The sequence below is a fragment of the Phacochoerus africanus genome, chromosome 11 (assembly GCF_016906955.1).
Source record: "Phacochoerus africanus isolate WHEZ1 chromosome 11, ROS_Pafr_v1, whole genome shotgun sequence".
Taxonomy (NCBI): Eukaryota; Metazoa; Chordata; class Mammalia; order Artiodactyla; family Suidae; genus Phacochoerus; species Phacochoerus africanus.
The window spans coordinates 47,201,491-47,223,088 of NC_062554.1; the positions used below are offsets into that span (position 1 = coordinate 47,201,491).

The window sequence follows — 21,598 nt, forward strand, 5'->3', positions numbered from 1 at the left end:
GTGCCTGTAAAAGATTTATGTAGTAGAACATAAGCTTGAAAAAAGTAAAAGACTATTGGAGTCTCCTGTGGCACAGCAGGTTAAGGATCTGGCATTGTCACTGCAGTGGGTTGGGTTGCTACTGTGTGCAGGTTCAGTCCCAAGCCTGGAAACTTCCACATGGTGAGGGTACAGCCAAAAAAAAAAAAAAAAAAAAAGTAAGACTACTTTGAAAAGTCACAACTACAAGGCTAGTTTACATGTAACTGGATGGGCAGTAAGAATATATTACAATTTTTTTTTTTTTTGCGTAAGAGAGTGATGTGATTATAGCAGAATTTTAGGAAGACTAATTCGATAAAGTATTATGGGGTTGTAAGACAAGGAGAGATGGCAGGAGATGAATCAGGGCACTGTCTAATATTTCAGGTAGGAAGTACTGGAAATTTGAGCCAAACAAAGGGATTGATAGTAAAAATCCAAAGGAGGTAAAATATAAGATGTTATTCTTATACTTTTTAAGACAACTTCATTTCTCCAACTAATATCAATATTTAATCTTTTTGAACCTAGTTTAGCAAAAGTGTATAAATAGAAGGACTGAAATATTGCTGTCATCTTTTATCTGTAAGTGTCATATCTAAAAGCCTGTTATCATAACTGCTGGAAATAAAGAAAATCCTAATAGGTAATGAATGTTGGAGTTGAGATGTAACATTGTAGGACTCATTTTCATTGCTTATTTTAGCGTCACTTTCCTTGCATTGGTTCTTGTTTGTTTTTTTGTTTTTTATCTTCTTCTAGGAGGAAAACAATGTGGTTCATAACCAGAAAGTAGAAATTCTGAGAAAAATGTTACAGAAAGAACAGGAACGGCTACAGGTACTAAGTTAGAAATGGGGCTAGGTACCAGCCAGTAAAAATGTGAGTAGGCATAGTTGGGTTGCTATTTATTGTAATCATAATCAAGCACTATTGTAATCAATGCCATCAGCTATTTTATTGATTAAGAATAGACTTTTAAAATATTTTCTTGACATAAGTAATTAATTCTTGAAATATTTTTATAACTTTTCAGTTATTGCAGGAAGATTACAACCGAACACCTGCCCAAAGATTGCTAAAAGAGATCCAAGAGGCCAAGAAACACATTCCTCAGCTGCAAGAGCAGTTATCCAAAGCCACAGGCTTTGCTCAGGTAGCATCACTATTAAAAGTGCTACCCAACTTTTTGTAGGAGAATTTTCTTCTGGGAATGTGTCAGAGAGTGTTGCAGTTGCCTTTTTTAAAAGTGATTTTTCTAGCATAGGCCAACAGGATGTCCTGTGTAGGATGTTACAGAAATAATGATTAACTAAAAGATCATGTGGGCTTCTGATCATTTGCTTGCTCATGATAATCATGCTTTGCTCCACAATAATTTTAGAAAGAATTGAGTGCTTTTGCTTTGATATGACAAATTACTAAGACATATTTAAATATATATATATTTAAATTTTTGAGGTTTATTCTGCCGTTTTGAAACAGAACAGCAGTTATGTTTTTAAGTAGGGATATAAGATTTTTCTTATTTAATCTGTACAATAACCCTCTGAGATTAGCTACTGTTGGTTTCCCCCATTTTACATAAACTCATAGAGAAACTCAGAGAAATTAACTTGTCTAAAATCATGTAGCTCAAAAGTGATGGAACTGTAATTTAAATCCAGTCCGATGAATTCCATGCGTGTTTGTGTTCTTAATAACTATATTTTTATTCTAGTGTAAAACTAGACTTCAGCAGATTTTCTATGTAGGTATAAGGTCTGGAGATAATAGTCTTGTTAGAAAAAATAGCTCAGCCTCTCTGTGTCAACCAGAATGACATTCTATAATATTTAGCTTTGGGATATGGAGAAATAAGTAAAACTTGCTTATTTGTTATTCTTCATGAGTTAGGTCCTTAGGGTCATAGAACTAAAAGGATTCTTTGATCCGACTAGGAACCATGAGGTTGCGGGTTCGATCCCTGGCCTCGCTCAGTGGGTTAAGGATCCGGCGTTGCCGTGAGCTGTGGTGTAGGTTGCAGACACGGCTCGGATCCCGCCTTGCTGTGGCTCTGGTGTAGGCCGGTGGCTACAGCTCCAATTGGACCCCTAGCCTGGGAACCTCCATATGCCACGGGAGCGGCCCAAGAAATAGCAAAAAGACAAAAAAAAAAAAAAAAAAAGGATTCTTTGAAATCATCTGTCCTGATATGCTCATTTTAAAGCTTTAAAAAAAAAAAAAAAAAAAGGTCATGCCATAGTTGTGAAAACTAGGGCCTGAACTGGTGAAATGGCTCATATGATTTGTAAGGCCTGACCTCAAAGTTCAGTGTACTTAGCATTTTACATTATTATATTACTTTTAGTGCCATTGGCTATATGAAGTTTTGACTATTCAGCCTCAGTAATACTGACAGCTTTATGTTGTTATTACTACTGAGCAAAGACAATAATCTTACTCTGTTCAAACAGTAAAACTGTGGTTCCTGCTTTTAAAAGCTTATAATAATTTGTGGTATAGCATTGTATCCCAGAATTGACAATTTACTGAAGTTCTAAATATTGGAAGGCAGTTAACCGCAAGTTATCTTTACCAACAGGCAGGAAATGTAAATTATATAACTTAACAGACAATTTTATCTTTTTGCTTTATTTGGAGGTTTGAAATTATATTCTCTCTACTGAAATATCATTTCCCTGTCTTTTAAGGCCATGCCACTTTAGAACCACGGAATTCGTACTTATTTAGGCTTTTAACTTTTAGAACGTTAAGTATTTTTGATCACATCAAACTGGCTGACTTTTGACAGTCCTCACTGAGCTTTCAATGCAACTCTGTTTCTTTATGCAGTTAGTAATGAAAAGGTTTTGTTGTTGTTTGTTTTTAATGTGTTTGTGTGTGTGCTTAATCTCTTTTAGGATGGAGCTGTAGTTACATCCTCCAAGCCATTAGGTGACACACTAACAGTCAGTGAAGTAGAAGGAGATCCTGGTGATGGACTAGGCAGAAGTGACTATTGCAGTGGAGATGCTTCCCGGCCCAGTAGTGACAGTGCAGATGTAAGTGTTCTGTCTTTATCTTGTGTTTTTCTCTAAGTTATGTGAACTTAGAGGCATTTTCTGTTTACTTAGTTTTTATCGCCACCATCCTTAATACAACAGTTTGATGAACAGAAATTCTGGACACTGTTGTATATGAGCTTTTAATTCAAGAGGTCACTTTTTCCCTTGGCCACCATTGCCAAATGTTTCTTTTGAGGAGATGGAATTTCCCAGCAGGCGTCTTGTTTGTGGGTAGAGAAGTTAATAATGCCAGTGCTTTCTTACTGAACCGAGAGGCCAACTGTTGATATCTTTAAGAGCATTTTAATATTCCATTTGTGGTTAGAGTGACTCAGTCTCGAATCATGGGGCATTTTGCCATTACAAAGAGGAAAAGCCTTAGTCCTCTTAGCTAGACTTCACTTAATAGCCCATGTTTAGGAATGCTTTCTTGGTTAACCCAGAAATTGCCAGGTAAGAGTGGGTATTTGTTAAGACAAGAAAATACAAAAAAAAAAAGAGAGTTCCCGTCCTGATGCAGAGGAAACGAATCCAACTAGGAACCATGAGGTTGCAGGTTCAATCCCTGGCCTCCTTCTGTGGGTTAAGGATCCGGTGTTGCCCTGAGCTGTGGTGTAGGTTGTAGATGCGGCTTGAATCTGGCATTGCTGTGGCTGTGGCATAGGCCAGCAGCAACAGCTCCAATTAGACCCCTAGCCTGGGAACCTCTATGTGCTATAGGTGCAGCCCTAAAAGGACAAAAGACAAAAAAAAAAAAGAAAGATATTTTAAGTTGAATATGATGCAGCACCGTATGAATACTTTTTTTTTTTTTTTTTTAATGAGAGTTGCAACGTTTATTTCAGGTTCTCTCTTGTTGTTTTGGGTTTTTTTTTTTGGTATTTTTTTTTCTTTTTTGCCACACAGGCAGTATGTGGGAATTCCTGGGCCAGGGATTGAACCTATGCCGCCCAGCAGCAACCAGAGCCATAGCGGTGAGAACCCAGGACCCTCAACCCACTAGGCCATCAGAGAACTCCCAAAGTTATATGAATACTTGAAAGCTAAATTATTTATTCAGCAGTAATTTGTAGGTAGTATGCCATGATAGGAGTAATTACCTAAAAATAGATCTCTTTAAAAACAATGAAGGAAGTAATGTAAATCAGTGTTTTTTAATGCGGGTCATAAAAATTAATTTAGTGGGTTGCGGCCAGCATTTTTAAAAAAGAATAGAATAGGAAATAAGAGTGCTTTGCATGTAAAAGAGGTAAGTGTTACCTTTTGTGACTTGGTGTATATGTATACATGGGTAGGGGTGTGTGTGTGCATGCACGTGCTGGTTAACAATATAAAATTTCTCTTAAAAGGTTATGGTAAAAAAAAAAAAGGAAATCGAGGGAGGTTCCATTGTGACTCAGCAGAAACAAACCCGATTAATATCCATGAGGACGTGGGTTCGAACTCTGACCCTGCTCAGTGGGTTAAAGATCTGGTATTGCCATGAGTTGTGGTGTAAGTCACCTATGTGGCTAAGATTTAGTGTTGCTGTGGCTGTGGCTGTGGCATAGGCTGGCAGGGAACCTCCATATGCTTCAGGTGCAGCCCTAAAAAACAAAAAGAAAAAAAAAGAAAGCCACTGGATCATTGGATTAAGCCATCATTTAGGACACCTTTTGAGGCTTAGGCCCGGTGACTCAGTTCCTCATGCAAGGAGAATTTGAGGTTTTTAAAATTTTTTTTTGAAAGAAGGTGATAGGAGTCTTATGTTTGGATAGGCTAACTGTGTTAATGAAAGATTTCAATTTTGAGTCAAGAAAAAAATTATAAGTTATTTATTGGTGTACATACCATAAGCTGTAATAAGTGTTTTACATTTTCTATCTTAGTTAATTCTTAGAACAGCATTTTGAAATAGTAGTATTGTTATCACAACTTAACAAAAGAAAATCTGAGGCCAAAGTGAGTCTCAACTTACTGAACTTACTCAGCTAATTAGTGATCTGCCTCTACCTGGTTCTAAAACGTTCTTAAAGCATTTAAAGGTTCCAAGGTATGCAAATGCATAACATTTTGGTAGAGCAGTGAAAATTTTACTAGTATATTAGAGTTACTGATGAAATTGCTAGTGTTGATCTTAGAAACAACGTCCTGAGTCCAGGTTATAATCAGATCAACTTGTTCCAGCTATTGAACATGTACTGTTTTTGGAAATCCTTCTTGCATTTCTCCCTTTTGATTTAGTGCTTTTTCCCCCTCTCTGTTGGCTTATTTCTATCATTAAATAAAAAATTTCTTGAGAGCAGAGTGCCCATCATATTTAACTATATGTCTCCATATAGACTGACAGATTGTAGGAATTCAGATCAAGAGATATGAATTAAAAATTTGAATTTTATTTTGTATTGAAATGTTAACAGTAAAATCTGTGGCTTAGAAATATAACTTTATGAAATACAGAGTGAATTGGCAAGTTTTGAAACAGACATTCCAGTTAATGAAGGCTGTTTGACAGTGTCATTGGTGTTTAATCAGTATATGAATTAGTGAATGAGTAGAGTTTAGGCTTTATCTTGCATGCAGAGGAGAGACACAGTTGGAAACATGTCAGTGTGGAAAATGAAATAAAGAGACCAGGGAGATCAGTAAGAAAAGAAGACTGCTTGGCTTAAGAGGAACTTAACAATGTGTGTTAATTGGCTAATAAATTGTCACCATGTATTGAATACCTGCTTTGTGATGGTAGTCACACCTAATGCTTTACAGATACTCTTTTTTTTTTCTTTTTTTCTTTTTTTTTCTTTTTAGGGCTGCACCCACAGCATATAGAAGTTCCCAGGCTAGGGGTTGAATCAGAGGTATAGCTGCGGGCCTACACCACAGCCACAGCAACGCCAGATCCAAGCCATATGGGTGACCTACACCACAGCTCATGGCAATGCCGGATCCTTAACCTGTTGAGCAAGGCCAGGGATCAAACCCATGTCCTCATGGATCTTGTCTGGTTCGTTACCACTGAGCCACAATGGGAACTCCTGAAGATACTCTTTTTAATTCGTAATAATGTTAAAAAAGCAATATCAACATGTTATAGATGGGGAAACTGAGGCCAAATGAGAGGATGTTGTGGAAATCCAGGTGAGATATGTATAGTGCAGACTAGGATATTTGCTGAATACATAGCAAACTTTGTATAAATCCTACAGGTTTCTTTTTGAAACTAGAGATGTGCTGCTTTGAGCTTATGGATTTCCATGTTTGTTTCAGTTGTATGATATTAAGATTGTAGGAGCCAGTCAGTGCTTTCAATTTTTTCCACTTTCTGCTCCTTTCTATAAAATAATCTCCTTGTAGTGTTTGCAATATCATTATCCTTGTAAAATTCCCCGCTTTTGCTTATCTCAGAAAAGGCTTTAAAGAATACCTACAGACCCAGTTCTCACAAGAGAAGCAAATTGATCACAAATCATCATCTGAAACTTAGAGCATCTGCCTCTTGGATTTTCAATTTGTGGCTTGCTTTTTAAAAATTATTTTGAAAAGTTACAAACCTATTGAAAAATGGAGTAGCATAATGATCCCCCTCCTGTCCCAGACTACCCAGCTCAGCAGTCATTACCAAGTGCTCCACCTTGTTTTTGTCTATCTTCCCTTATTCTGCATCCAGTCCAAATAACTGATTAAAGTAAATCCAAGACTTTATTTCATTAATACGCATCCTTAAGAGAAAAGACTAAAAAGTTATGGCCATAATACTGTTATCAAGTCTTTTTTTAAATTAATGTTGAAATTTTATTTATTTATTTATTCTTTTAAGGCCTTACCCATAGCATATGGAAGTTCCTAGGCTAGGGGTTGAATCAGAGCTGCAACTGCTGGCCCATGCCACAGCAGTGCCAGATCCGAGCCACATCTTTGACCATCCTGCAGTAACTCTGGATCCTTAACCCACCGGGCAAGGCCAGGGATTAAACCTGCATTGTCATAGAGACTACGTCAGGTTCTTAACCCACTAAACCACAATGGGAACTCCCTCGTCTTAATTAATATTTTCTTAGTATGAAATTTGATGTCCTTAATAGTCTTATAATGGTCTTTTTGCAATTGGTTTATTTGAATCAGGATCCAGTTAAGATCTTCAGCCTTCGGTTGATAAGTCTCTTAATTCATAATAGTTCTCTTCTCTTTTTTTTTTTCCTGCTATATTTTTGTTAAACTAGGTCATGTGTTCAGTAAAGCAACCCACATTCTAATTGTCTTTTCATGGTGTTGTCTAACATGCTCCTTTAGTATATATTTCCTGAAAATTGATAGTAAGATCTAGAGTCTTGAACAGATTAAGGTTTGAGAATTATTATTTGGCAAGAACAATTCCTGGGTGGCACTGTGTATATCCTATTACCTCACATCAGGGGGAGAATGCCTGGTTGTCTTTCTGTGATTGTTAAGTTTGTAAAAGGCATTCAGATGATGTCAGCATGATTCCTTCGTTATAAATTTCTCCATTAAGCTTTTGTCTAATGTTTTTACCTGCCACTGATATCGGAATTCTTGTATCCATAATTTAATGGTTTCAAAAAATATTATAATTTTGTCCTTCCTTCTGTATTTATTAGATGAAATTATTTTTATAAAGAAGAATTTTCTCTTACTAGCTGATAAATTACCACAGAATATAGCTTATGCAGGAAATTCAGGGTAAATATTTTATTGTTTTCCAAAGAGTTGGTGCTCTAAGAAACTCCAAAGGTCTCTAATTTAGGGATATGTGCCCACGTGTGCTCGAGTGTGTGTTCGTGTTTAATATTTTGAATTCATAGACCTTTTTTTTTTTCTGTCTATACCCACATTATGCATATATTCCCAGGCTTGGGATTAAAGCCAAGCCACAGCAGTGACAACAGTGAATCCTTAACTGCTAGGCTACAGGGAACTCCTGAATTCATAGACTTGTAACATATTTGTGTATTACATTTCAGTCCATTGCAATTATTATTCTTTTTGATTCTTAAATTGTCCCCCCTTTTTTGGCCATTGGGAGCCCCTTCATTGTCTTCTGTGTTCTTTGGACGTGAATTCCCAGTAACAGAGCTTTCTTGTTTTTTGGTGTGACAAGTTTATTCTAGCTTTTTTTTTTTTTTTTTTTTTGCTTTTTATGGCCACAGAATATGGAAGTTCCCAGGCTAGGGGTCGAATTGGAGCCTAGAGCTGCCGGCCTACTCCAAGCTCATGGCAACGCCAGATCCTTAACCTACTAAGCAAGGTCAAGAATCGAACCTGCATCCTCATGGGTACTAGTGAGATTCGTTTCCACTGATCCAAGACAGGAACTCCAAGGCTGTTCTAGCTTTATCTTTTTTATTTCTTGATTCAGAACATCCATTTCTCCCAGGTAGGGCTTATGTTTGAAACTGCTGTTTTCTCTATCTTATGGTATCTTGGTATATGTTTAGGTAGCATGTATCTTCTATCTTAGCATTCACACAAAAATCTTTCATACCTCATTTTCAGCTGCTCTAAAGAATTGCTCCCATGCTTGTGGTGTTCCTTGACCCCCAAAATTGAAGTTCTGCATATCATATAGTTTATATTTTATATTAGGTGATCCCAAACATACCATGTAAATTTTATAAAAATCTGTACAACAGTTTCACCTAAGAAAAATTGACAGATGCCTATTTTCCTTCATATAAATAGGCCAAAATGCTTTTAACTTGGGTAGAAAGTAGAGTTTAGGACAGAGGGTGTTAGAGGAAATGGATAGAGTTCGATTTTTGACGTAATGAGTTTGAGATATGTAGTATATATACTTAGAGTTATTTGCTAGAAATTACCCCAGGCCTAAAAATGAAATAAAACTATTCTATTGGTTCTGTAATGTCTTATCAACATAAAACTGAAAAGTAAGAGAATTAAGTGACTTGCCAAAATCAGATGAAAAGTAGCGGAGTTAAATATTACATGAGAGGTATTTAGTAGTTTTAAATACGGATATGAAATTCAGAATGTTATTCTTTCATGCTGTTTTTCTTTATCCCCTATTGAAATGAAATGAAATGAGCATCCTTTTTTTTTTTTTTTTTTTTTCATTAGAGTCCCAAGAGTGGTCTGAAAGAGAGGATTTATCTAGAGGAAAACCCAGAGAAAAGTGAAGTAAATCAGGACACTGTGAGTATGAAATCCATGAAATGATAGTATTTTCTTTAGCTTTCCTTCTATGTAAGTGACAAATGTATTTGATATTTGTGTGTTTGTGTGTGTGTGTGTGTGTATATATATATATATATTTTTTTTTTTTTTTTGTCTTTTTGGGGCTACGCCTGTGGCATATGGAACTTTTCAGACTAGGGGTCAAATTGGAGCTGCAGCCCACATCAATGTGATATCTGAGCCGCGTCTGCAACCTGCAGTATAGCTCACGGCAGCACCGGATCTTAACACACTGAGCGAGGCCAGGGATCAAACTCACATCCTCATGGATAGTAGTCGGGTTTGTTACTGCTGACTCATGATGGGAACTCTGAAAAAAATATTAAACTTACTAAAGGAAAAGGAACTTAATAAAGATTTGATAAATGGAGAACTATTCCATAATTAGTTTTATTATGTGGCCTTTTCTTTTTGGTAATAAAATACCATAACATAAAATTTACTGTTTTAACCATTTTTAAGTTCATTGGCATTAACTTACATTCACATCGTTGTGCAACCATCACATCTATATCTTGAACTCTTTCATCTTCCCCAACTGAAACTTGGTACCTATTAAACATTAACTCACCATTATTCTCTCTCTCCAGCCCCTGGCTGCCACCATTTTACTTTCTGTCTCTATGAATTTGACTAGGAACTTCATATAAGTCGAATAATACAATACTTGTCCTTTCGTGACCAGCTTATTTCACTTAGCATAATGTCTTCAAGGTTTATCAATGATTTACCATGCATCAGAATTTCCTTCCTTTTTAAGGCTGAATAATAATCCATTGTATGTATATACCAAATTTTGTTTATCCATTCATTTATCAGTGGACACTGGGTTGTTTCCACCTTTTGGCTGTTGTGAATAATGCTACTCTGAACATGGGTCTACAAATAAGTATCTGTTCAAGTTCTTCCTTTCGATTCCTTTGGGTATATACTCAGAAATGGAATTGCTAGTATTCTTAATTGAATGCTTTCAGCATTCTGATTTTATTTTCTAATTAGGACTTGTATACAGTTTCATAGTAAAAGATTTAACAGCATTTTTTTTTTCAATAAAATTTAATGAGAAGAGTAGCATTATCTTACATTTCTCTAGCTTAATATCAGAGAGCTATATTCTCATAATCTGTTTCTCATTCAGTCTGTAGAAATATGTGTTTTTCTCATTTTAAAAAATTTTATTAAAGTATAGTAGAGGAGTTCCGGTCATGGCTCAGTGGTTAACTAACACAACTAGGAACCATGAGGTTGCTGGTTCAATCCCTGGCCTCGCTCAGTGGGTTAAGGATCCGGTGTTGCGGTGAGCTGTGCTGTAGGTTGCAGACTCGGCTTGGATCCCACATTGCTGTGGCTGTGGTGTAGGCCAGCAGCTGTAGCTCCGATTAGACCCCTAGCCTGGGAACCGCCATATGCCGTGGGTGCGGTCCTAGAAAAGACCCCCCCCCCCAAAAAAAAGTATAGTAGATTTACAATTTTGTGTAAATTTCTGCTATACAGATTATTTTCCCATATAGGTTATCACAGAATATTGAGTAGAGGTCCCCTGTGCTTTACAGCAGGTCTTTGTTGACCATCCATTCCATATAAAGTAGTGTGCATATGCCAATCCCAAACTGCCAATCCATCCCTTCCCCCCATCTTTCCCCTTTGGTAACCATACATAAGTTTGTTTTCTGAGTCTGTCAGTCTGTTTCTGTTTCGTAAATAAGTTCATTTGTATCATTTTTTTTTCTTTTAGATTCCACATGTAAATGATGTCATGTGTTTGTCTTTGTCTGATTTTCTTAGTGTGATAATCTCTAGGTCCAACCATGTTGCTGTAAATGGCATTATTTCATTATTTTTTATGGCTCAGTAATATTCCATTGTGTGTGTGTATCACATCTTCTTTATTAATTTTTCTGTTGATGGACATTTAGGTTGCTTCCATGTCTTGGCTATTCTAAATAGTGCTGCAAGGAGCATTGGGGTTCATGTTTCTCTTTGAATTAGAGTTTTCTCTGGATATATGCCCAGAAGTAGGATTTCTGGACCATATGGTAGTTCTCTTTTTTTTTGGAGGAACCACCATACTGATTTCTATAGTGGTTTTACCAGTTTACATTCCCACCAACAGTATAGGAGGACTCCCTTTTTCCCACACCCTCTCCAGCATTTATTGGTAGACTTTTTGATGATGGCCATTCTGACCAGTGTGAGGTGTTACCTCATGGTCATTTTGATTTGCATTTCTCTAATAATTAACAGTGTTGAGTATCTTTTCATGTGCTTCTGGGCCATCTATGTCTTTTTTAGAGAATTGTCTATTTAGATCTTCTGCCCATTTTTCAGTTGGGTTGTTTATTTTTTATCTTGAGCTGCATTAATTGTATATTTTGATTTTGGTCACTTTGCAAATATTTTCTCCCATTCTGTGGGTTGTCTTTTCATTTTGTTTTTTGTTTCCTTTGCTATGCAAAAGATTTTAAGTTTAATTAGATCCCATTTCTTTATTTTGTTTTTATTTTCATTACTCTAGGAGGTGGATCTAAAAAGATATTGCTACAATTTTTATCAAGAATGTTGTGCCTATGTTTTTCTCTAAGATTTTTTTCATAGTATCCAGTCTTACATTTAATTCATTTTGAGTTTATTTTTGTGTATGGTATTAGAGAATGCTGTTTTTTTCCTTACATATAAATGTAGCTGTCCAGTTTACCCAGCACCACTTAATTAAATGTTTTTTCCACTATATATTCTTGCTTCCTTTGTCATAGATTAATTGACTGTAAGTGCATGGGTTATTTCTAGGTCTTCTATCCTGTTCCATTGATCTGAATTTCTGTTTTTTGTCAATACCACACTGTTTTGATGACTATAGTTTTGTAGCCTGATTTCTCCAGCTCTAATTTTCTTTCTCAGGATTGCTTTTGGCTATTTGAGGTCCTTTGTGTTTCCATAAAAATATCAAATATTTTGGTTCTAATTCTGTGAAAAATGCCATTGGTGATTTGATAGGGATTGCATTGAATATGTAGATCTCCTTGGATAGTATAGTTGTTTTGGCACTATTGATTTTTTCCAGTCCAAGAATATGGTATGTTTTTCCATCTGTTCGTGTTATCTTTGATTTCTTTCATCAGTGTCTTATAGTTTTCAGAGTACAGGTCTTCTGCCTACTTAGGTAGGTTTATACCTAGGTATTTTATTTTCTTTGATGCAATGGTAAATGGCATTGTTTCCTTAATTTTTCTTTCTGATCTTTTGTTGTTAATGTATAGAAATGCAGGAGATTTCTCTGTATTAATCCTGCAACTTTACTGGACCCATTGATGAATTGTAATAGTTTCCTAATAGCATCTTTAGAATTTTCTATGTATAGTATCATGTCACCTGCAAACAGTGACAGTTTTACTTCTTTTCCAATTTGATTCCTTTTGTTTCTTTTTCTTCTAATTGCCATGGATAGGACTTCAAAACCTGTGTTGAAAAAAATGTAGCAAGGAGTTCCCATTGTGGCACAGTGGTTAACAAATCCAACTAGGAACCGTGAGGTGGTGGGTTCTGTCCCTGGCCTTGCTCAGTGGGCTAAGGATCCAGTGTTCTTCTTCTCTGTGTGCATCTATTGCAGATTTGGGTTTGTGGTTGCAGACGTGGCTCGGATCCCACGTTGCTGTGGCTCTGGTGTAGGCCGGCGGCTACAGCTCTGATTCGACCCCTAGCCTGGGAACCTCCATATGCCACAGGAAGTGGCCCTAGAAAAGGCAAAAAGACAAAAAAAAAATAGCAAGAGCAGACATCCTTGTCTTGTTCCTGATCTTAGAGGAAATGCTTTCAGCTTCTCACCATTGAATATGATGTTAGCTGTATATTTGTCATATATGGCCTTTATTATGTTGAGGTAGCTTTCCACTAAGCCCACTTTCTGGAGGGTTTTTAATCATAAATCGCTGTTGAATTTTTTCAGTAACTTTTTCTGCATCTATTGAGATGATCAATTGGTTTTTATTCTTTAGTTTGTTAATGTGTATCATAATGACTGATTTGCGGATATCAAAAAAAGCCTTGCATCCAGGAGACAAATCCTTCTTGATCATGATGTGTTTAATATACTGTTGGATTTGATTTGCTAGTATTTTGTTGAGGATTTTTGCATCTATAGATATCAGTGATATTGGCCTGTAAATTTTTTGTGTGTGGTATTTTTGTCTGGTTTATGTGGCCTCACATAATGAATTTGGGAGTGTCCCTTCCTCTGGAATAGTTTCAGAAGGATAGGTATTAACTCTTCTCTAAATGTTTGATAGAATTCACCAAGAATTTGTCTGGTCTTGGACTTCTGTTTGTTGGAAAATTTTTAATCACAGTTTCAATTTCAATACTTGTGACTGCTCTGTTCACATTTTCTATTTCTTCCTGGTTCAGTCTTGGAAGATTGTGCCTTTCCAAGACTTTGTCCATTTCTTCTAGGTTGTCCATTTTATTTACATATAGTTGCTTGTAGTCATCTCTTATTATCCTTTGTATTTCCTTGGTGTCAGTTGTAACTTCCCTTTTTCATTTCTAATTTTATTGAATTGAGCCCTCTCTTTTTTTCTGCAGGAGTCTGGCTGAAGATTTATCAATTTTGTTTATCTTTTCAAAGAACTAACTTAGTTTCATTGACCTTTTCTGTTATTTTCTTTGTCTCTGTTCTGTTTACTTCTGCTCTGATCTTTATGATTTCTTTCCTTCTACTAACTTCAGGGTTTTTTTATTCTTCTTTCTCTAGTTGCTTTAGGTGTAAGTTTAGATTGTTTATTTGAGATTTTTCTTGTTTCCTGAGATAAGATTTTATTGCAAAAACTTTCTCTTGGAACTACTTTTGCTACATTCCGTAGGTTTTGGATTGTTGAATTTTCATTTTTATTTATATCTAGGTATTTTTTGATTTCCTGTTTGATTTCTTCAGTGATCCATTGGTTTTTTAGTAGCATGATGTTTGGGTTCCAGGTGTTTGTGCTTTTTGCAATTTTTTTCCTATAGTTGATTTCTAGCCTCATAGCATTGTGGTAAGAAAATATGCTTGATATGATTTGTTTTCTTAAATTTACTGAGGCTTGCTCTGTGGCCCAGCATGTGATCTATCCTGGAGAATCTTCCATATGCACTTGAGAAGAATGTATTCTGCTGCTTTGGATGGAATGTTATATAAATATTAATTAAGTCCATCTGGTCTACTGTGTCATTTAAGGCCTGTGTTTCCTTATTGATTTTATTTCTGGATGATCTGTCCATTGATGTTAAGTGGGGTATTAAAGTCCCTCAGAATTACTGTGTTACTGTTGATTTCTCCTTTTATGGCTCTTAGCATTTGCCTTATATATTGAAGTACTCCTGTGCTGGGTGCATATATATATTTACAATTGTTTTATCTTCTTCTTGGATTGATCCTTTGATCATTATGTAGCTTCCTTCTTTGTCTCTTATAACTGTCTTTATTTTATTTTATTCTTTTTACAGCTGTACCCGTGGCATATGAAAGTTCCTGGGCTAGGGGTTGAATCAGAACTGTAGCTGCAGGCCTACATCACAGCCATTGCAATACTGGATCCAAGATATATCTGTGATGTATGCCATAGCTTATAGCAACACTGGATCCTTAGCCCAATGAATGAGGCCAGGGATCTAATCTGTGTGCTCACTGAGACTACTTCAGGTTCTTAACCCACTGAGCCGTAATGGGAATTCTTTGTCCTTATTTTAAAGTCTGTTTTGTCTGATACGAGTATTGCTTCTACAGCTTTCCTTTGATTTCCATTTGCATGGAATACCTTTTTTCATCTCCTAAGTTTCGATCTGTTTATGTCTCTAGATCTGAAGTGAGTCTCTTGTAGACAGCATATATATGGGTCTTGTTTTTGTATCCATTCAGCCAGTGTGTGTCTCTTGGTTGGAGCATTTAATCCATTCATATTTGAGGTCATTATCAGTGTGGGTGTTCTTATTGCCATGTTGTTAACTGTTTTGGATTTGTTTTTATAGGTCTTTTTTCTTCCCTTCCTATTTTGTTCTCTTCTTTTGTGGTTTAATGACTATCTTTAGTGTTGTGTGTTGATTGTTTTTTCTTCTTCTCTGTGTGCATCTATTGCAGATTTGGGTTTGTGGTTACCCTAAGGTTTTGATATACAGTCTCCATATATACAAGATTGTTTTAAGCTGATATCTTAATTTCAAATGCCTTTCCAGTATCTTGCATATATACTCTCCTCTTCTCATGATTTCTGGTTTTGATATCATATTTCTGTGTGGATAATTTCCTACCTTTACTATATGTTTGCCTTTACCAGAGCTTTCCCATTCATAATTTTCTTTTTTCTAACTGTGGCCTTTACTGCCTAGAGAAGTTTTTTTAGCATTTGTCATAAAGCTTGTTTGGTGGTAATGAATTCTCTTAGCTTTTGTTTGTTTGTAAAACTTTTGATTTCTCCATCACATCCAAATGAGAGCCTTGCTGGGTAGACTATCTTGGTTGTAGGTTTTTCCCTTTTAACACTTTAAATATTTTGTACCACTCTCTTTTGACCTGCAGAATTTCTGTTGAAAAATCAGCTAATGAACTTATGGGGAATTCTTTGTATGTTACTTGTTGCTTTTTCCTTGTTGCTTTTATTATTTTCTCTTCGTCTTTAATTTTGGTCTATTTGATTAATATGTGGCTTCTTTGGTTAATTTTGTATTGGTATGTTCCTTCTTTGGTTAATTTTGTATTGGTCTCTGTACTCATCCTGGATTTCAATGAGTGCTTCCTATGTTAGGAAAGTTTTCAGCTATTATCTCTTCAAATATTTTATCTATCCCTTTCTCCTTCTTTTCTCCTTCTGGAACCCCTATAATGCAAATGTTGGTACATTTAATGTTGTCCCAGAGGTCTCTTAAACTGTCTTCATTTGTTTTCATTCTTTTTTCTTTATTCTGTTCCATGGCAGTGATTTCCACCAATCTGTCTTCCAGCTCACTTATTTGTTCTTCTGCCTCATATACTCTGCTATTGATTCCTTCTAGTGTATTTTTCATTTCAGTTATTTTATTGTTCATCTCTGTTTGTGCTTTAAAGCTTCTAGCTCTTTGTTAAATGTTTGTTGTAATTTCTTGGTCTGCGCCTCCAATTTTTCCCCAAGATCTTGGATCATCTTTACTATCATTACTCTGAGTTCTTTTTTCAGTAGGTTGCCTGTCTCCACTTCATTTAGCTCTTCTTATTGGGTTTTGTCTTATTCTTTCATCCAAAACATATTTATTTTTCTGCCATCTCATTTGGCTAATTTTCTGTTTTTGGTCTCCCTTCCATAAGCTGCAGCACTATAGCCCCTCTGCTTTTGTTATCTACCCCTGGCAGGTAAAGTTGATCCAGAGGTTTTTGCAGGCTTATTGGTAGGATGGACTGGTACCTGCCTGCTGGTAGTAGAGCTGAGTCTTGTTCTTCTGGTGAGCAGGGCCATGTTGTGGGGTGTGTTTAGAAGGAGCTATGTGCCTAGGATGCCCTTTTAGGCAGGCTGTCTGCTGATGGGTCAGGCTGTGTTCCTACCTTTTTGGTTTTTTTGCCTGAAGCATCTCAGCACTGGAGCCTGCAGGCTTTTGGGTGGGGCCAGGTCTCATTTCCAAAATGGCAACCTCCCAGGTGCTGGGGAGCTCATGCCAATGATATTCCCTGGAGCCTCTGCCTCCAGTGACCTGCCCCCACGCTGAGCCACAACCAACCCCTGCCTCCTCAAGAGACCCTCCAAAACCTGCAGGTGGGTCTGATCCAGACTCCTATGGAGTCACTACTTTGCCCTGGGACCCAGTACATGTGAAACTCTGGGTGTCCTCTAAGAGTACAGTCTCTGTTTTTCCCAGTCCTATGGAGCTCCTGTACTCAAGCTCCTCTGGCCTTCAAAGCCAAATGCTCTGGAGGGCCTCTTCCTATGCCAGACCTTCAGGCTGGGGAACCTGACCTGAAGGTTCAGAACTCTCACTCCTGTGGGAGAACCTCTGAAGTATAATTATTTTACAGTTTGTGGGTCACCCACCTGGCAGGTATAGGATTTGACTATACCACAGAAGCACTCCTCCTACTTTCTCATTGTGGCTTCTTCTTTGTTTTTAGGTATATCTTTTTTGGTAGTTCTCCATCTTTTTTGTTTTTCAGCAGTTCATTGTGATTTTGGTGTTTTTGTGAGAGGAAGTGGCTCCAGTTCTACTCTACCACCTTGTCTAATAGTATATTGTAATTCATATATTATTAGCAACAGAAGGACTGTTGAAAAATAAGAAACATCATATCAGCTATAAAATCAAAAGTTGTCTCACTAATATGCTAAAAATATTTTTGTTTCACCTGATTTTTTTTTTTTAATTATTAAAGCCTTGGAGTTTAAAAAAACAAGAGTAGGAGTTCCTATCACGGCTCAGTGGAAATGAATCTGACTATAATCCATGAGGTTGCAGGTTCAATCCCTGGCCTCACTCAGTGGGTTAAGGGTCCAGTGTTGCCCTGAGCTATGGTGTAGGTCACAGATGTGGCTTGGATCTGGCATTGCTGTGGCTGTGGCGTAGGCCGGCAGCTGCAGCTCCAATTGGACCCCTAGCCTGGGAACCTCCATATGCTGCAGGTGTGGTCCTAAAACAAAGGAAAAAAAACAAAGTAAAAGAAGCAGAATCAAATTAGGAAATGCAAACAATAGAGTCAAAATACAATTAAGGAAGAAAAATTATAGCTATGCATTTTTCATTTAATTTTTAACTTGGGTCCATATACATAGTTTCAACTGTAACTACTATGTAGATGACTCCCAAATCACTACAGCCTCACTCTGCTCAACTCCAGATCCTACACATCAGCTGCTGCCAGATTTAAGCCAAATTCATTCTCTTCCTATTTGTTCCAAATTTTGTCTTTCCCTTAATACTGTATAGTCATTGATTTCAGTACTTGTGGTATTCAAACATTCCATATTTTTTACATTATACACTAATTCCCTACACTGCCTTTTGCATGCCGAATCTGACTTTGTAAGTGAATTGACACATGGATGAACTATTGCATGGGAGTGATATTTGCTAACCTATAATTTATTTTTACAGTCTTATTATCATTGTTTCTATAGCAGTGTTTGTGTGATTACTTGAAAATTTTATTGCATTATGCCTGTGATTTTTCAACCAGGAGTGATTTTGTCCCCCAGGGGACATTTGGCAATTTCTGGAAGCATTTTTGATTGTCGTCACTGGGAGGCTGCTTCTGGCATCTAGTGGGTGTGTAGAGGCCAAGGATGCTGCTATGCATATTACAATGCATAGGACAGCCCCCACAACAAAGAATTATCTGGCCCCCAAATGTCAACAGTGCCAGGGTTTAAAACCCCTGAATTAGGTACTTATGAAAATGAATTTCAAATGAAAAATAGAGTTCAGTGACTGCTTTCAATTATGTGACATTAATAGAAATCTTTGTATTAACCTCTCTGCTAAAGTCGTGTTATTTCTACTCTCATTTTTTCCTTTGTCCTATTGTCACCCATTCGCTTTTCTTAATCTGACTTTTTAAAATTGTAATTATTTATGTAATCCAGCTTTATTTCTTTCTCTAACAAGGTTTAGCTATGTATGATAATAAATGAAGTATACAGAGAGGGATTAGAATCAGATAACCAAAGCTAAAACAAAATGTGTTTATTATTTTCAGGAAATATCCCCCCCCCAAAATGATCAGTACTCTGTGGTTTTCTTTGCTGAAGCAGTTATTAGCCTTGAAAATTTGAAAACCACTTTGAAAATTAAATATCTAAAGAAAATAAATAAAAGGAAATCCAATCGTGTAAAATCATGTCTTTCAGATGGTTTGGTTTTATTCTCTTTCTGAAATTGACCACCAGATAACTTTCTGTTCCTTTTCTCTGAATGTTACAGGACACGCAGTCACTTATTGGGAGTCCCTCTACCCGTATAGCACCTCATATTATTGGAGCAGAGGATGATGACTTTGGTACTGAACATGAACAGGTGATGACTTCTTTTCTAAAAATAAAGCAAAGCAATTATTTATTTTCTGAAATGTTTGATTTCTTACAGAAAATGCACACTTTTTGGAGAATAAAGATTTGAAGCTAAAAATTTTAGAACTAAGATTAATTGGCTAATTGCTCATTTTAGCTTTGACCAATAGAAATGGCTTTACGTTTAAAGCTGATAAGAAGTCATTGATTTATACCTAATAAGTACTTCTTCTTGGGAGAGGGGGATGTTACAAATTTTTGAAAATTTCAAATTCCAGTTGTTTATTGATGGTATATAGGAATATGATTGGCTTTGTTTTCATCCTTGTATTCCATGATCTTGTTAGTAAACTCACTGCTTCTAAGAGCTTTTCAAAATATCTTTCGAGGACTTTCCACATACTTGGTCATGAATAGAGACAGTTTTTATTTCCTTGTTTCCAATATGTTTATCTTTTATTTCTTTTTTTGTTCTTTTTGTCTTTTTTTTTTTTTTGTATTTTCTAGGGCTGCACCCATGGCATATGGAGGTTCCCAGGCTAGGGGTCCAGTCGGAGCTGTAGCCAATGGCTTATGCCAGAGCCACAGCAACGTGGGATCTGAGCCATGTCTGCGACCTACACCACAGCTCACAGCAACACCACTGAGTGAGGCCAGGGATTGAACCTGCAACCTTATGGTTCATAGTCAGATTCATTAACCACTGAGCCACGACGGGCACTCCTATCTTTTATTTCTTGTTCTTACCTTTATTGCACTAGTTAGGGTTTCTGGTATGAGGCTGAATCGGTGTGGTGAAACAGGACATCCTTGCCTTATTCTTGATCTTAGGGAGAAAGCATTCAGTCTTTTATAATTATGATATTAGGTATACATTTTTATAGATAATTTTTTTTAGATCAAGAAAGTTTCCTTCTGTTGCCAGTTTGATAAGAGTTTTGGGGTTTTTTTGGTCATGAATGGATGTTGAGTTTTGTTGAATGAGACGATCTTTTTTTTTAATTTAGTCCCTTAATGTGGTAAATTATATTGATTGATATTATTAGCTTGTTGAAACAGCTTTGCATCCTGGGATAAATTCCAGTTGGTCATAATGTATTTTCTTTTTTATAATATTGTTGGATTCAATTTGCTGCTGTTTTGCTAAGGATTTTTTGTATCTTTTTTATGGGGGATATTAATCTGTAGTTTTCTTTTTTTGTAATGTCTTTAGTTTTGATGGTTGGCTAATGCTGGACTCCTAGAATGAGTTGGGAAGTGTTCCTCCTCTTGTATTTTCTGAAAGTGATTATATAGAATTAATATTGTTCATTTAGATTAATTTATATGATTCTAGGTCATCTTAAGTTTATTGCTGTTTTCTGTATTCAGTGTAGTTTGGAAATATACAAGTATTCTAGGAGTTGTCTTCTTTAAATCATACAACTCCATTTCCTACCAACATTTCTGTAATCAGTCCAAAAGGAAAGGAAGACAGCTACTTTGTTATTAGACCAAAAGGCCTTCCCTTATATCTTTAGAAGTGTTGTTAAACTGTTTTTTGCATACTGATTTGTAGACATGTGAACTCCTTGGTAATCATCTTCTAGACTTGGATTCTTCCACGATGGAATTTCTTCCAACCTATCCCCAAGAGATTATGAATTTTCAAAGGAAGACATTCCATAGCCTATGTTGTTAATAAATTCCAGTGAAATTTTTTTTTAATCTGAAATTTTTTTAGGGTAGGTCAAAGTGAAATTTGGATTGTTATGCTTAATTGAGCTGATATTACATTTTGCATGTGTATGTGTGTGTGTGTGTGTATATATATATATACATACATATATATATACATATATATATATATATATACACATACATATATATATACATATATATATATATATATATATATATATATATATATAGGCATTACTGATGTGTAATTATTTCTTTTTCTAGATCAATGGACAATGCAGCTGTTTCCAGAGCATTGAACTGCTAAAATCTCGCCCTGCTCACTTGGCTGTTTTCTTACACCATGTAGTTTCACAGTTTGACCCTGCAACACTGGTAATCTATTTTATGATTTAGCCAATTCAGTGTTCGTACATTGATTCACATACCAAAAATCTTTTCACTTCAGCAAGATGAGTGGACAGACTTCTTTCAGTTTTCCAAAGATAAAAGGATAGATATGAAAAATGATTAAAATATTACTAATTTTTTAATAGCCTTGGTTATATGGTAATAACTGCATTGTTTATGGTGACCTACTTGTTCCAAGCATTCCTACTCAGTGAGGATCTAGCAGATTGCACTTTTCATGATTTCCGCCCTTCCTACCCCCATATCCTTCTCTCCTTT

At 36.2% G+C, this 21,598-nt stretch overlaps 1 protein-coding gene across 3 annotated transcripts in view; it reads left to right on the forward strand.

Moving 5' to 3' along the window:
• Nucleotides 1-21,598, forward strand: part of ARHGEF12 (Rho guanine nucleotide exchange factor 12) — a 143,256-nt gene that overhangs the window by 80,970 nt on the left and 40,688 nt on the right. For 2 of the 3 annotated variants that reach the window (XM_047751872.1, XM_047751873.1), the window contains 6 exons: nt 784-861; nt 1,058-1,177; nt 2,925-3,065; nt 9,141-9,215; nt 19,164-19,256; nt 21,194-21,304. In XM_047751872.1, the coding sequence (XP_047607828.1) occupies nt 784-861; nt 1,058-1,177; nt 2,925-3,065; nt 9,141-9,215; nt 19,164-19,256; nt 21,194-21,304 (618 nt within the window). The remainder of the gene's footprint in view (nt 1-783; nt 862-1,057; nt 1,178-2,924; nt 3,066-9,140; nt 9,216-19,163; nt 19,257-21,193; nt 21,305-21,598) is intronic. The other variant, XM_047751874.1, reaches the window with a different exon arrangement.